This window comes from Porites lutea, chromosome 4, assembly GCF_958299795.1.
Source record: "Porites lutea chromosome 4, jaPorLute2.1, whole genome shotgun sequence".
NCBI lineage: Eukaryota > Metazoa > Cnidaria > Anthozoa > Scleractinia > Poritidae > Porites > Porites lutea.
In genome coordinates, this window is record NC_133204.1 from 6,914,261 (window position 1) to 6,930,962 (window position 16,702).

General features: G+C 39.4%; 2 protein-coding genes across 2 annotated transcripts in view; both read right to left on the reverse strand.

Annotated features, from left to right (window-relative positions):
• Positions 1 to 1,984: 1,984 nt before the first annotated feature.
• Positions 1,985 to 16,702, reverse strand: part of LOC140935522 (DENN domain-containing protein 5B-like) — a 46,756-nt gene continuing 32,038 nt past the window's right edge. Inside the window, exons 21-27 of the mRNA XM_073385078.1 lie at positions 11,152 to 11,226; positions 8,040 to 8,122; positions 7,772 to 7,831; positions 6,655 to 6,721; positions 5,131 to 5,267; positions 4,541 to 4,569; positions 1,985 to 3,467 (exon numbers count right to left, since the gene is read on the reverse strand). Of these exons, the coding sequence (XP_073241179.1) occupies positions 3,287 to 3,467; positions 4,541 to 4,569; positions 5,131 to 5,267; positions 6,655 to 6,721; positions 7,772 to 7,831; positions 8,040 to 8,122; positions 11,152 to 11,226 (632 nt within the window). The 3' untranslated portion in view covers positions 1,985 to 3,286. The remainder of the gene's footprint in view (positions 3,468 to 4,540; positions 4,570 to 5,130; positions 5,268 to 6,654; positions 6,722 to 7,771; positions 7,832 to 8,039; positions 8,123 to 11,151; positions 11,227 to 16,702) is intronic.
• Positions 12,883 to 14,557, reverse strand: LOC140935523 (ras-related protein Rap1-like). The gene has a single exon (XM_073385079.1). The coding sequence runs from the start codon at positions 14,313 to 14,315 to the stop codon at positions 13,662 to 13,664; it is 654 nt and encodes a 217-aa protein (XP_073241180.1). The 5' UTR covers positions 14,316 to 14,557; the 3' UTR covers positions 12,883 to 13,661.

A 16,702-nucleotide genomic window follows, 5' to 3' on the forward strand; every position in this document is an offset into this window, starting at 1 on the left:
GACAGCTCAAACTGAGGAAAACACTGCTTCCTTCGTGTTACAACGGTTAACCACGTTTCGGAAAACGAAAAGTAAAATGAGTCTGTTATGACCTCTTAATGTCCATATGTATTCTCGTGGTTAACCGTTGAAACTCCTTATTTGCACCACATCGCTGGAATTTTTCTTGCCAAGAATACGTATTGCGAAGTACTTTCTACATAGCGGAATCTTCTTTTGCCTTTCGTGAGGAATTAGCGCATAAAAAAGGAAAATTTTCCAGCGCACGGCCGTCATTGATCACATGTTATCCCGCTTTCCTTGTCATCAAGTGAACTTCTGGGCAAAAGTAATTGCTGTTTTGGCGATGACGCAAACTGGTGTGTCTATCTTGAAAACAATTTCTTTGGTATTCTGTGATTTACGAGCTGGGAAATGAAATAGTTGTCCATCCAACATCAATAAAAAAATTATGCCACTGAATAAATGGCAGGCGGTCATCTAAAATCATTACAAAAGTACATTCCAAAACCTGGTCTAACCTGTTCGACGCCTACCTACGCTAAAGGTTTGGATCACTTAGGTTTGAAAAGGTCTCCAAAAAAAACACACATCTATATATAGGACATAGCACAAACGGCTGGCCCATCATTTATGAGGTTCATAACCTGTATATTGTTCACGTCCTTTCACTAATGGCACAAGTCAATGTCAAAAATAATGCATGTCCCCTCAGTTACTCTGCAGTACTTCATTCGCTTAAGTTAATCATTTACCAGAACAATTTCCATTGCACCTTAGTGTTTCCATCCTTTTTCCACTATTGATAATACTTGTGAAAACATTACATCCGCTGCAACGGCATTGATCATAACACAAATGATTTCCTCTCGACCCCACAGGGTATCAGGAACGCGCGCGGAAGTACAAGATTAAGTGATGACATACGCTTCGTACATTTTACTCTACGTATACTACAAATCAGGACGAAACTTTACAAATTGTTGTTTCTAAAAAAAACAATTTGGCCCATAGAGTAACGTCATCGCACAAAAATTCAGCAGCGTCAAAAATCTAGCCGGAAAACACAGATACATATTTCAGACAATCAGGGACAAAAGTAGTTGACACACTTGTTTAAAACGGGTGCTTTTAGCAAACATTTAATTCATCTATTATTTCATTCTTTTTAAACGCCGTAAATCCCCTCACCCCCCGAATCAATGTTGTCTGAAGTAAAAAAAAGACTTGAGGGTCCAAAATTCAACATTGATTTTGGGGGGGAAGGGGTTGGGGTAGACAGGGGAATGGGATAAGTATATCCACTATGCAAAAAGGGGCCATTTTACGGAAGTGTGCCAACACTTTTGTCCCTCATTGTAGCTTTGGAATTTGTGCTGGTTGTGGGAGTTGTGCCGGTTTCGGGAGTTGTGCTAGTTTCACTGGTTAAGGGGTTATGCTAGTTGTGGAATTTGTTCTTGCAGTTTATACTTTTGGGAGTTCTGCTGGTTGTCACAGTTGGGTTGGTTGTGCAAGTTGCGGGAGTGGAGGTGGTGCAGCGTTTTATATAAGTCCATCACGAAACGGGCCAGTTCGTTGTTAATAATCTCAATGCAGTAGTTCTTCAGTACGATGCCTATTTTACGTGCTACCTCAGAAATGGTTTCGGCCTCAAAAAATCCAACACCAACTGCAGATAACTTTAGAGGCCACCCACTATGTCCGCATGGGAAGACTTCAAGTCTTTCGATGCGGAATGTTTCGATAAGTAAGTGCGATGTCCGGCGGTGACTTTTTCTAAACCCGGGTCACCAGTGAGAAATATTCATCACTTATTCTAGAGTAAAAACGGTAAAGAAACCGTCAGTGGGAGTGGGGTGAGGGCGGGGGACAAGAATTCTGCAATTATACGAATTGGCTGCTACCTTAGAGAAATTTGAACAGACGCATCAATGGCCAGGCCTTACTAAGAACTATTTCGAAAGGCTAGCGAAGGTGCCAGTAAAATAGAAATTCAGGAAATATGGGTGATTCACTTTTTATTTTTTAACGTCTTTGAAGCACGCTTAACAAATTTATAAATATATTTTTATCACTTTATGAATTTTTCTTAACTGTAAAATCTAACAATTTTGTTTCCTTGGAGCGTCAAGCGATAAAGAGTATTCTAACAATGGACTTAAATGCAAGAGAATCTCCAAAGTATTTTACAGGAGAATCTTTCAATCTGAGGTCAAAAGCGTCTAAGGCCACTTTGTAACTAACTGTGACTTAGGCCAGCTGAAAAAAACATCGCTAAGGAAAAAGGGTCGAGAATAGAGTGGAAATTAGAAAATCAGATTTCTTCTGAACGTCTGTATTTGCAAGGCCGTATATTGCAAGCGTACAAACTAGCTAGGTGTGCAAACGGAAACACCCCTCTGATAAAAGCACATGGTCAAGCCAGTGTCCATTCTAACCAACGACGCGATGAAGGTGTCCGTACTTATAAAGAGCCTCTTTTAAATGACTGACTAAAGACCACAAGCAGGGCACCGTCTTTTTTGGTTACGTCGCACCCGAGAAAAAGTTTAAAATTAATCTAAATGAATGAAAATGGAATTCTTTAACTATTACCCGCACAATCTAACAGTAATTAAATATAAAAATCTCCATTTGTCAAAAATATCCACATTCAATTCACCCATATATCACAACAGTTGTTGTGTTGTCCAAAACTTTTGACCAAATGTAAAACAACTCGGTCTATTTACAACGATTTTTGTATTAGCTTTTAAACTTAAGGATGTAAGTTGATATCATGTCTATATTACATACAAATATCAGCTTATAAATCTGTGTTCAGTGATCATCAAATTAAAATAAATCCTTTCTGGGATACCTAAATTATTGTAATCAACTCTTAAGCTGGTCCACTTTACCACAAAATTTGTCAAGAATCATAGCCTGACTGACAAAATAGAACTAATAAAACCAGTTTCACTACAAAGACTCACGGCAAATTAACATATTTTCGGAGCGACTACGGCTTCAACTATAAGTGCAGATTTTGGAAAAGCTTCGTGAAATTGACGGTTTTCTGTTAGAAAAACAAGACGCATAATTGCCTATCTTGAATACTGCCAATTTTGGTTGGCTCGTATAAATCTGCAACAATGTCCTGCAGTTGAACATGCATCGTTACTTAAGTGTACCAAAAACGTCGGCACCTTTTTTTCGTTCACCCTCCCTACAAACTGCCCTTCTTCGTTGAAGAAGCTCGCGTCCAACAATCTTCACGGTTGTTGTGGTCGCTTTGTCACACGTGTTATGAGATTCCCTTCAGAAGCGAGGCTTCTAGTGTTATATTGAACTCCATCAAAGTTTGCAGTAAGTCCACCAAAAACTGCACCAGCGTTGTGTCCCGAAAGAACGAGGGCGTGTCGTACATGTTGGTCGTCGCTGGACACGTGGACAGGAGTTCGAACCAGTCATGGAGCAAATGATCTCTGTCGAAAAAAGGCACACGTACAAATATAACTACTCCGGCCAAGTTTTCGCACTCTAGAGTTTTGTATCACAAAGGGTATTTCTAGAGATAGCGAGGATCAGCTAAAGGTAACTCGCACTTTAATTCAAGGTAAGGAGAGTTTATGAGGAAAATACGACCGAAAAAGAGGAGTACTAGGACACAGAGAAACTCCTTTCATTCATCAACGAATTCACAAGTCTCTCCTGCAAAGAAACATTTCTCCCAGTCGTAACTTCGGCGTCAACTGCCGTACAAAAGGTTTCGCATTTCGCAATTTAACTGAAGCAAAAACTACAATTTACAGCTGGGGTTATAGATAATCTTCTATGCCAAAATTAGCCTGCGTAGTAGGCGCTTGGAAGTAAATTAGGCACCTTAAGATCCGAGAACAGCGACTGCAGCGAAAACGTCGCTGAAAAAGTGAATTCGCGTTCTTTCAATCTTCATCGCGATTATTCCAAGTCACTAACTTTGTCAAATGTTGGTGAACCCTGCTAAAGTTGAATTCCTAAGAACCATATCCAAGTTCAGAAGTAGAGAGGAAATTTCGTCATCGCTTGTGTACTTCCTCTGTAAAACGTGAAATTAGGCATTTTCACGTCGTAGTCGTGCAGTGACGGCAAAGAAATGTACAAAAAAGCGTGATGCACGTGCAAAGTTGTTGTTTTGATTATTAAACCTATTGCTTTTTTGACGTCCTCATTATCGTCGCCGTCGTCGGATCTTAAGGTCCCTTATGGGTGCAAGAGGGAACGGGTCTCTTGCGCCCATAACTTCCAAGCGCCTGCTACGCAGCCCATGCCAAAAACAATATTGTGATTATTAGTTCTGCGTTTCTATGGTTTGTGGTTGGCTGACAAATGTCTCGCGCTATTTCTCGACAATCAAAATAAAACTAAAACCAACCGTGAATTAAAGTTAACTCGGTCCAGTTTCCTTCTCGTTTCTAAAGTGGCGAATGTGACGGGCTACTCAAATGAGTCGTGATGCCTTCTTTTAATTTGATTCCGTGGTACATTTGAGCATAGCTGTAAAAAAAGAGTTTCTTACCTTGCACCGAGGCACACAAAGGACTGGAACTGAAGACGAAGAAGAAGAAGATTAAGAAGAAGAAGAACATGATGAGCATTGAGAGAGATCTTCACCAGACTCCAATGTTACAAAATCATTCAAATATAAGTTCTGGAAGTTTGCTGAAGGGGAAGGAAAGCTTAAGAGAAAAAAGGAGCTCTCAACGCTGCCGCACAAGATCACGCAACATTATTTACCCTAAAACGGCTATTCAAACGACGTGAAATCGTTTCAGTTTTACGAAGGAGTACAAAGATCAGAGCGATACTCTGTAAAGCCGGAGAATTTGTTCAGCACACCAATAATAAACCTGTCACAATTTCTCTACAGAGTTCGAGTTATTGAAGGTCAAATTACATTACCTAAAGGGGAAAAATCAATTCCCGTTAGCGGGCTTTTCAGATATCGAGGGTTTCGGTAACTAAGGACAGGATAAAACTACAGTAAAAGTACGGAACAAATCCAAGGGAAATCAATTAGGGCTGGAATTAGCGCAGCTTAGCGCGAGTTTCAAGTAATGGAGGGTGAATTTAAGTAGCACAAAACTAACTAAAAAGCCAGAGTATTACCTTGCCATCTTTTCCAATGGATTGTGACGCGTTGTTTATCCTGGTTATCACAGTACAGAATGTTTTTCGCGCCCTTTTCACGTGATCAGGTTGGTCAGAGTCCTCCTCGACGGAAGTAAGATACTGCTGACCTTTCTCTGCAAGAGGAAGAGGAGACAAGAATGGTTCCATTGTCAAGCTCTAGTGCTGGCTTATTCACCATTTGCCCATCTCCCATAATACACATTGTTTGCCCCCCACAATTTTGCATAAGCATGGTCTTCAATTTCTCTTGGGACGACTGTAATACCCAGGAGAAATTTAAAACAAAGGTTATGCAAAATTTCGGGGGCTGTGCAAATGGCGGTTAGGCCGATTTGAGGCTGTGCAAAGGACTGGGTCGGGTTGTTTTGAACGGCACTATTAGGTGTTTGGAGAGGAGGGGCAAAAACACTTCTTTTATTCGCTAACACGAGCATCAATATTAAATTCGTACAGTCCAAAAATGCAATTCAACATAACATCGACCCAGGCCCCAGAGCAGCCTTAAAATGGCAGGAGCACCGTAATTTTTAGGGAGTTATTATAACTCCAAAAATGGAGTAAAAATTTTAGGTACAGGATAACCCCTTTTTTGGGGTTATTTTAACTCCTAATTTAACTCCGAATTTGGGGTCATTTTTACTCCTGAAAAAGAGTTCTTTTTACTCCCACTCTGGAGTTAAAATTACTCCGAAATGGGGTTATTTGTACTCCTTACATGGGTTGTTTTTACTCTTTTTGGAGTTAATTTAACTCTGAAAGTGGAGTAAAAATTTTAGGTACAGGATAACTCCGTTTTTGGGGTTATTTTAACTCCTCAATATCTGGGGTCACTTTTACTCCTGAAAAAGAGTTCTTTAAACTCCTTTTTGGAGTTAAAGTAACTCCACGAAAAATAACTCCACTGTAAGGAGTTAAATTAGCCCCACTAGAGGAGTTATTATAACTCCCTGAAAATTACAGTGAGCCCATACTCCTGAAAATGCCCATTTGTTCCGGCAGAAAAGACACTCGCAAATCCGCCCACTACGAATAATAGGATCTGCTTAAACCAGCGCCCAAGCTCTAATAAGCGCTCGCTACCCCAAGAAACCCCTTTAGGCTCCTTTCGCTAAACAAGCAAACAAGCGGACCCCGTCCCCGCATCTTGAGTCTTTCCTCCAGGTATTTCTGTCTCCATGCGCATGTTAAGTGCGTCTATGATCATTATCTCTTCTTCCAATTTTTAGTCGATTTTTCAAACTGAAGATTTTGAAAAACTTTAGTTTTAGTTCTTTGAAGGGAGCCTTGATTACCGTCCCCTCGAATACGCTTCCTTGGACTAAGTATCCGTTTTTTGACGTTTTTTGGACCAGGTGCTTATTAAAGTAACAACGTTACGTCTCTTGCAAATTTACACGATATCGGATGGAGTTTCAAGTTTTCACAGTGGTACAATTTCATCGTTAAATTACTGCTTGCCTTTCAATACAGGTAAAATTACTACTTCAAAATGTGACTAACCTAAGATGTCCCATATGAAGAAGTTATTTCGAAAAAGTCGAGACGATCTGAATCCACACTGAAATACCTACCGAAACAGACAAATAAACAACAACAAAAAATATACATTCAACTTTACTCGTAAAACTTTTACTGGTCTGATCTACAAGTGCAGCAGTTGTTTTATAGTTGGAAAACAATAGCCACACTGGTAAAGTAAACTTGTAAACAAATTATTGAATTGAACCCAGCTTTCACAAGGCAAACATCTAGAGTTGGTACCGAGAATTCCTCGCATAGAGAAAGTTCATAATTTTTCCCTGCTTAAAGGAGGTTTGTTATGCAAGGGATAATAGTAGAAAAAGTGCTCTTGCGACAGAAAGATCGAACATCGTACACAGGACAAAACGGTCTCATTACTACAATCCTCGTCACATAAGTTAAAACACTTGACAATTTCGATGTCCCTCCACCCCCACCTGCAATGTTATTTTACATGGTACCAATTTGCCACAAAAATGCTGGACTCACTATTGGGGTACGAGAGGAGAAGTAAACACACTGAAAAATATAGAGTGTTTTCAGCTCACGGGGCCTGCATCTATGCAAATATATTGGAACAAAAGAAAGCATTTTATACATAAGAATAGAGTTCAACTTTCACAGGATTTGTTAGGAACACCAAGATGGCCGCCGTTTCACTGGTTTGGAATACCAATAACGCCGCCGTGACGTTATGTGAAAACGCTCTATAGAGGAGTGGGTAACGTCTAGCGACGGTTCCAACAAAATTAGACCAGTAGACTTCACTGATTAAACTCCATAGTGGTGGTGTTTGTTTGTGAAGTATTCTTGTAACAACTAATTCCAAAAAAAAAATTTTGCTGATCGAAAAATCTATATGTCGTAACTTTTTATCAGTAGGATGCGGAAAATGTGTGCAATTCCACAACTGGTTTCGGCTCCATTAAAAAAACAATTGTAAAACATTATAGGGGGAGCCACCCACAATGTGAGCACAGTTACGGACAACGCCTATGAGTAGGAAAACAGTCTAAAGAAAATTTAATGCGTTAAATAACGAGATAAATACACACAAGAAACAACAGCGTTAAGTCAATAGGAGGAGAAAGTTCACCTGTTCTAGGGCTTGACAAAGACCACCATCACCACACAACAAGTACGTCAGATTTCCTCTCTAAAAACGGAAGAGGATGACAAATTATTTCCCTGTTTAAATGCCGTGGTCAACCACAACATAAATCTTTTTTGTGGATGTCCAAAATGTTAATTTAAAAGTACTAACAAAGCAAAAGGATTGTTTAGTTTGAATTTGTCGTTCATGCTACAGCTACGTACATGCTATAGTTCCACCCGAAAGATTGAATTAGGTAAGTTGATCTTACCTCTTTCTCGGGTTTGTAGAAGTGTTTAACTATGTTATTAACGGCATCAGCAACTCTTTCTTGAACTTCGGGAATACGAATTTCTGGAAAAGAAACAAAAGCATATGTTAAGCATACAAATGAACGTTTCGTCTACGTATTACTTCGGATTCAATTCGAGGTGACATTTAAATTTGTTACCTTCAAGAATTTTCCAGGGATTACGGACAACAGTTTTCTTACGTCTACAAGTACAAGTTTAGATTGCTTGTGTACGTATTACTCCATGAGCGCCTCCAATTTTTTTTATTCCACAAAGAAACTAGGCATCTAAGTTCCGAACGTGAGTGTTTACGCAGTCAGGCGAGTAGCGAACGACGAAGACGCGGGCTTCAATGGGTTGCTCTCTTAAGAAAGATTTTTGAAAACGTTCTGAAACGCTTTTTTTTTTTGTTCATGAGACCAGACAAACAGTTTTAATTTTTTACAGGCACACTGAGATGGCATATTAAACTTGTGAAATGATTACCACTGTAAACTAAAGGAAACTTTATTTATTCAACATCTAAAGCCATATTTTTATGTCGACATCATCAATCAAAAGCTAATGATTTATTAATCAGCTGTTGCTTCATATATTCACTGTCAAGATTTTTTCTTAATCTCGGATCCAGAAACCTTATCACTTTCGTATTAACGTATGTTGACTGGCATACGAAACGTCAAGTTGATATAAAAATGCGTAAGCTTACAATGTTTATCAACGTCTTTTGTGATTTAATTTTTTGATAGCTAAATAATGCCGAGAATGGCATAGTCCTATTTTTGAGATATCATTCTATTGCCTTAAAAAAAAAACGGTGTGAAAGGTTATACTGTCTTATTTAGTCGGAGATTTTAGCTGAAAAGAAATTTTCAGATTTCAGGCACATTCTCGACTAGCCTGCAAACAGCAGACGTATTTCAGACGTATTTCTCGGTCGTCCCTTCTTTTCGGAGGGAGAGAAGCGACGACCGGAAATACGTCTGCTGTTCGCAGGCTAATTCTCGACCGATGTTTGTGAATATTTCAGTCCCTCTTTCCCGTGTTTAAATCCGTCATGGGTGTTTGCAGTCAGCAGTAAGTTTGAAAACGAACAAGGACCACTCGTAAGTGATGGTGAGATGATTGTCATATTAGACCCAATGCAAAAATGGCTGCTGGATTAATATTCTTCTGTTTAGATCAAAGCTAGCCTGACTAACCTCGTTCTCCAGTACAAAATTCAAAAGAATATACATTACCTCAAGCGAGACTAGTCAGGCTAATTTTAATTTAAACAATGAATATTAATCCAACAGCCATTTTGGCATTGGGTCCATAACTTTTGCATCTATTGAAATCAAAGGATTTTACAAAAATAAAATTTGGAGTATTTTCGAATGTTTACTTTGGCGCAAATAGGAGTGAAAGATCAAAACAGGAAAACATTGCAAACAACCGAGAAATATTTATTACGGTTGTCAAGAAACCATAGAAGAATGTGTTCAGTACGTGACAAATACCGAGACGAATAGGATTACGATAATTTGAATGGAAAGTTATTTTTTTTATATAGTCGATAGCTATTTTTGTCTTTCTGTCTGCATTTTTATTTTAGTTATGTCTTTGTTTTGGCTCGTAAGTATGCTTTTAAATTTAACCATAAAAAATACTTTTCATGGGTTTTGTACAGAATGTTGACGATTTCAGTTAGACAGCATCTAAAACCCAGCTTATTCTTAGGTAGCCTCCCACGTAGACGTTCTTAGGGGTTCGTCACGCGTTCCTGCCCCACGGGCAAATTTCATTTTTGTAAAATCCTTTGATTTCAATAGATGCAAAAGTTATGGACAGATGCAAAAGTTATGGACCCAATGGCAAAATGGCTGCTGGATTAATACTCATTGTTTAAATTAAAATTAGGGAAATACGCCAGAGAAGACTGATATTCCCCAGAGGGGGGATAGTCAACAAAGTTTTATATGGAGAGGCCCCTCCCCGAGGTCCAATCCCTTACCTTTTTATCAACAACTTTCTGCAGAAAAGGTTCCCCTTTCGTATACCTTCCATTGAAATATGGTGACCCTTAAACAAAGCTATTTTGTCTGTCTTCAAGATCATATGAAACATACCGAGCGTTTAATAAATTAACTAACAAATCGATCACAATTTTCCATGGTCTGCACTCTTACAGACCATAGAAATGACGTTATAAAATGCTCAAAACTCAAGTGGAACCACGAGCCGCTGGCGAGTGGTTTCACTGCGAAGTTTTGAACATTTTATGGCGTCATTTCTATGGTCTCTAAGAGTGTAGCCCATGGAAAATTGTGGTCCATTTGTTTTTACGATAACATTTGTTTTTCACTAGTTGTTGCAAGTCGCCCTCTTCCAACTGCGCGAAGCGACGTTTTTCTTGTTGTTTTTCGTATTTTTGCTCTACCTTTGCAGCTTCAAGTACCGACTCAATCACAGAAATTTCTACCCATATGTTAAAATTTGGTTCTTTTCTTTGTCCATGTTAAGGGGTAAAATTATTTTTACGAAAAACCAAAAACAAAACAACCGGCACTGCGTGACATGTTACGTCATTTCCATGTACTATACCCTCATAGGTCATAGCCTACGTGGCAGGCGTTCGAAAGGGAAGGAAAAGGGAATTGAGGGCGCGAGCTTTCTTCCTCGCGCGCTCAAATTCACGCTTCCCCTTCCCCTTTTAACGCCTGCCACGCAGGCTACATAGGCCATAGCTCTCGACCAATCAACTCGCGAGGATTCGCTCAGTTCTTGTAAAAAATGATATGGCCATAACGTGCGTCTATTCGAGATATTTTTTTTTTATTAACAGCCCTTTAAATACCTTAATGACGGATTTGCCTACCGTTCCATATACTTCAACTTGTGAAATCCCTACCCTATTATATAACCGAAGACTAAAAAAGGTACCCCTTTCGGGGCGGAGCCTCCCCGTATAGGCCATCATGAGGAATACCCCCCGAGGATCGTACCAACCATCAGAGTTAATTGGGGTTGCATGCGGATCAGTTTTTCAAAATTCAGGGAAGACATGGAAGGCATTACATAAAGTATCACTTAAAGGGAAAAACTTACTTTCTCGATTCTTTCTGGAAAGAACGGGAGAACGTCTTTGTGGTGAAAGGCGGCATACTTCGGCAAGGTTACCGTCTGTAAAAACAAACAAATAGCTACTGGTTAGCAACAACCACAACCGCAAAATAGTGGGAGTAATGCATAACTTGATATAAACCACAATAATCTCGCAGAATCCAAAGGATAATGTGGTTAAATATGTTCAGTAGTCAATAGTGAATAAACCGAAACACTCAAAATTGTCTCCTTTAAACACTGTTACGTGAATTTACCATGGCTGAAACTTTGGTACTTGTCACGCAATCTTTGTGTACCATGAATAGAATGATTAAATGGGATTATTTAACCCAAAAAAAAACCACTGAGATAAGTAGATTATTCAGTTCGATCGAACAGGAAATAATCTTTGTTATTCAAACAAATAAAATCCCCTTTGAAACTGAGGATAAGTGCTGACTTTGTGGAATTTAATTAACCACCTTTTTTCCGGTCACAAGAAACACCACCGCCCAAGACAAAACAAACACAAGCTAAGTGCTCTATATGTTTGGATCGATGAGGGCCTGCTCCTAAAGAAACAAAATTACCCCGAGGATCAGGGGTGAAAAAGGGTGAAATTCTCGGAATTGATTCAACGACCTGCATCCGGTCACAAGAAAAAAGAGAGACACGTAAGAGGTTGAAACAGGGCCGGAAATCCCCAAAGTTTGCGCACCCTTCTCTTGCATAATTTTACATAGGTCAGCAAATAATCTGGTCGCACAATTTTCGAAAAATTTCCGGTTTAAAACAAATACCACATAATCCAGTGATTTACCAACAAATTTTCAGACATTTTGCCAATTATGTTACACCACCATGGACTTACGACTTTTTTTAGATGTGACGCGCCTGAGTGCGTTTAGCAGAACGCAGCGGGATTTGCGACATTTGCCAACCTGGCTGAGAGAAAGTTTTAACCGAAATAGACTTGAAATGTATAGTACCCAGTGCGAGGGTACGGAGATCGGCATAGGACAAAGAAGAAGGCGGGAGTTCATCTCACAATTCTTAGTCTCAGAGGAGACTGGTACCCAGACCTAAAGTTGCAGTTCCGATGAAACTTGAGTGACTTCGCATCTTGATGATAAATCATTACGACCTTAGGCGTTCTTAACAGTTTTAAGAAGCGCTATATAACTGTAATAATAAATGAGAGAACTCATGTAGTTCCGCATGCTAGATTGAGTTGCGTTTGAGTTAAAAGCAATTCTGCGACCCTTACTTGTAGTGGCTTTTACCAACCTCTCAGATATTGCATGACCCAATACTTGTTACCTCATTTCAAGGGTAATGATGTAAGCAAAAGATAAATTGAAGACGTCGCTTTGAACAGCACGAATAAACGCAGAAAAGTAATACGCTCTAACCCATTTATTCTAATCTGCTTTTGGGATACTGCAAAGTAAAAACACCAAAGTTTCGTAGCATTACACACCCTACGATTACAGGAAAATGTTTGTAAAAAAAAAATACAGCTACAGTGCAGGTGTTCTAATGATAACGTTCGCCGTTAACAGGACGAGAAATAAATAACTTCACTCAAAGTTTTTGCTTTCTTAAATATTTTAATTCATAATCATCTCAGCTTCTAAAACCAAGTTTTCACGAGAACGCTATTTACATTTTATGAACACTTTGCGTGACAAGAAATGGTCTAATGTACATTGTCAAATATATTACTCATATTAATATTTATAAGCAGAATGACATCATAAATATACCTATGAACAGTAAATAACTAAGTAACGGGCAATTATAAAAATGTATACAGCATATCTATGTGCTGACAATTACAAATTACAACACAAGGTTTATAACGACATGACAAAAATAGTTTTACCGTCACGATGCAACTACGTGTAACGTGGCCGGAAGTCCAAATGCGGTTAAAATGTTCTTAAAACTCTACCATTTCTAATCCTCGAAGATTATGTTTTTGCTTCACATTTTTTTCTTCATAAAGCCTTGCTTTTCAAAGCACTGAATTCATCTGATGGCCGATAATTGATCATTCTCCTCTCATCTGCTGATTCAATCAAACGTCACCTGCCATGAGAGGGGGTCTACCTTGGTCTACCTTTGACCTTGCTCAATTTAAAAAGCATTTTTTTCTCAATTTTCATTAGAAACTGCTCTATATCTTTCATCAGCAGTTTTAGGTATTGACGACCCTGTAAAACACAGTTTAAAAACGGACTACAAAATAAATGCATGTGTCCGCAGATGTTATCTGACAGCTCTCGTGTTATCTCAGCCACAGTCACAACAAAAGTACAACATAATGGTTTTCTTTTACGATATTGAAATTTCACTCAGATTTACATCCTGTGTTGAAGTCTGTGGTCCGACGAACAGGGATTAGCGTTTAACAGTGTATCCATTCCGGAGTACTTTTTTTCCTTCAGCCCCACATAAGTGTTCAGCAGTTTTCAAAACATCTCTGTTTATATCTTCATTCTGTTCATTGACTATAGCGTTGACGGTGCGCTATACTTTCTGCTCCTCCGACTCCTCTTACCAGTTATCACAGGAGTACTACTAGACAGCACTATTTGCCCCATCAAAGCCGTGAACACACCGCTCACGTTAACGTCATATTTGGCCGAAGTCTCGGCTAAAACACAGTTTTTTCCTCGCAAGAGCGTGGATGCGATAGCACGGCGGACCAAAGGCTCATCTGTTCTTGTAGAAGCGAGGTCGCATTTGTTCCCGACTATCACCATCGGAACATCTTCTGTTCCCTTCGCCTCGTAGATTTCCTGCTGCAATTTCAAAGCCTCCTCAAGTGAATCAGGATCGTTCACGGCGTACACAATGATGAATGCTTCGCCGAACTGCAATGTTACTCTTCTCATTGCGGGGAACTGGTACGTTCCCGCAGTGTCTAAAACCTGTAGAAAGGCGCTGACACCTTTCCTCAGATGAATCGGCTTCTCGTACAAATCCTCCACCGTTGGGTTGTGAATTTCCGGGAATTCGTTCTTGACGAAGCGCGCAACGAGCGAGGTCTTTCCCACGCCGCCTGCGCCGAGAACAACCACGTTAAAAACGTTTCTTGGGAGCGGTAGAGTGTCCACAGAATTGCGCCACTTCTCACCTTGTTTCTTCATTTTTCCAATCATTTGTCTCAAGAACCTCAAAACACCAAACAATGATGCCAGATCTAGTTGAATGATTCACAATGCGACTGATAATCAATGAAATAGGACTTGTCTCGGTTGTCTCTCAAGTGGTCAAACTGATTAAAATGCAACGTCGCGCCTTATTTATACCGCGGGCTTTAACACGTGTAAAAAAAAATTGCTTGTCATCGAAGTATTTCTGGCAAGTAATGTAATTAAGAAGCGACGGGGTATGTAAATACTGAAAGCAGATGAAACGTGAGAGTAGCGCGCGGTGGAAAGATAAACAAAAGATATGCTCTTGAAAATCAGGAACACTTTTAAGTGAATCACTTACTGAAAAATCGTGATATTTGCTCAGCGATTGAGATCGCTTTCAAGCAGCATTCTAGTATCAATGAAGCAAGGCGCCAATCATAGCTTCCGTGTCTCAACAAGGGAACTTTACATACCAGAAACAAGATGGTCAGTTCTCTTACGATGAAAAACGTGCAAGCATGTGCACTGTTAGCAGGGACAAAAAAATTATTTCAAAAAGTAACAAAACAAAATTACTCTGATGATTTGCCAACAATTTTTTCTTTTACTTCCGTAAAAAGCGATAACAGAAAAAGACAAGTGTTCTTTCCCCTTTGTAAGAGAGTTTCCCCTGCGCAATTCTATACCTTTTTTCCGCGTTAATTTACGTCGAAATGACGCACATATTCAGCCGGGACAGGACAGTAAAGAGCAAGTCTATGCAAGCGTTAAGGCTGCAAACGGCTTCACGCGAGCGCAAACCTTCCTCTTGCGCAACATCTACAGGTAACCATTTCTACCACATCATATGATACTAACTACTACACAACACCTGTCTGTGTCCTGCAGTGAAGTGCAAGGTCAGTGGTTTTTTACGACTAACGTTCATCTAATATCTACTACTACTCTACTGTCAGCCTTTTCTCATCCAACAAACCCACACAATAAATGGTGCGGGAATCCTCTATTCAGCAGTGCGTTTCTGGCTTTAAGATGGACTAATGTGATTTGATGCAGAACCGCTGAAGTTCTCAGCTGTAGTACTGTCTATCGGTTGGAATTCTCAACAAATACCAGTGGCACCCAACGACTTTTTTCTGTAAAATATCTGTTCATGGAAGCAAATATTGCCACGAATTTTCCATTACTTGAGGACGGCTAAAAAGTTCTAGATGACTGTTCCGTTCATGTATAGTTTTCGACGCTTATCTAATAAATTCGTTACGATTTTCTGAAGTGTAATTTTCACATTTCACCTCCCAGGTTAGGATATTTTTCGCAGAAAAAGGAAACCTAAAATTTTCGGATTCAAAAATGTCATTGAGAGAGGAATAAGAAAATGTCTCTTTTTTGTAAAATAATACTCAAGGCCTTTTAATTTCGAAAAGACTTAAGGTCCCCTAAGATGACCTGAACAGATACAAATTTTATAGCGACGCTTAGAATGCATTTCTAGAGATATAAAAGTACTCTAGATAGGCCAAAAAGTGTTTTCAATGTGTTTAGGAGTAAACCGTCGATGAGTGCCGCTGATATACGAAAACTGGGTAGTATTTTCTTATTGACATTGGCTTCGATGAAATGCCCTCTGAACTCCTCCAAACGTCAAGCTAAGCAATCCTTTGTGACCCTGTTTTCTGATACCCGCGTTCAAGACGGCGCTGACTTTCGAATCAGCGGAAATTATCAATTCATTGTCGTAGTTTATAGGAAAGGTAGATATCCCCGGTTATTCAAAACATAGATGACGCTATTCCCTGGCAAATCACTCTCCAGTTGACAATTGACCGTCAAAAAAACTAAATTCCAAGTAGCTAAGTTATTCCCTGAATATGGAAATTCATCAAGAGGATAATCGCGCTATTCACCTCTAAAAAACAGCAACCAGTATTCTTTCAAGGTGCTAGTAAAATTACTCTGTGTGAAGTGGCTCAAACTTTGTAAAGTAAACACTGAACTAGCGGTACTTCTGTTCATTATCAGGCTAGCAACGTGGTTTTAAATGCTACACGCGTTAGGTAACATCCGCTGTTTAATGCGCGTTGTATACTGTATTAAACACCATTCAAATGAAATTAAATTTAGGCCCCTATGCATGGTATTTTTTATTACCCTGTAAAATTCAGCGGCGGGGTCTCTACAACTCTAGATTATGTAAGCATACTCCAAAATGACCACTCAAATTAAAAACACTAAAAAAAGTCCTTGAGTAGCGTTGCACTGTTTGTAATGGTGGTCAAATTGCAAGATATGCTCTCATGTGGCAGATAATATTTCCATATTTTTGTCTAAGTACAAAGCAACTAGATTCTCGAGAACGTTTACAAGGCGCACTTTGCTTTGACTTTGCGGACTTATCTGTTGTAGAA

Coding starts and splice junctions, on each gene's coding strand:
- LOC140935523 (XM_073385079.1), bottom strand. CDS start 14,315: ATGATTGGAAAAATGAAGAAACAAGGTGAGAAGTGGCGCAATTCTGTG.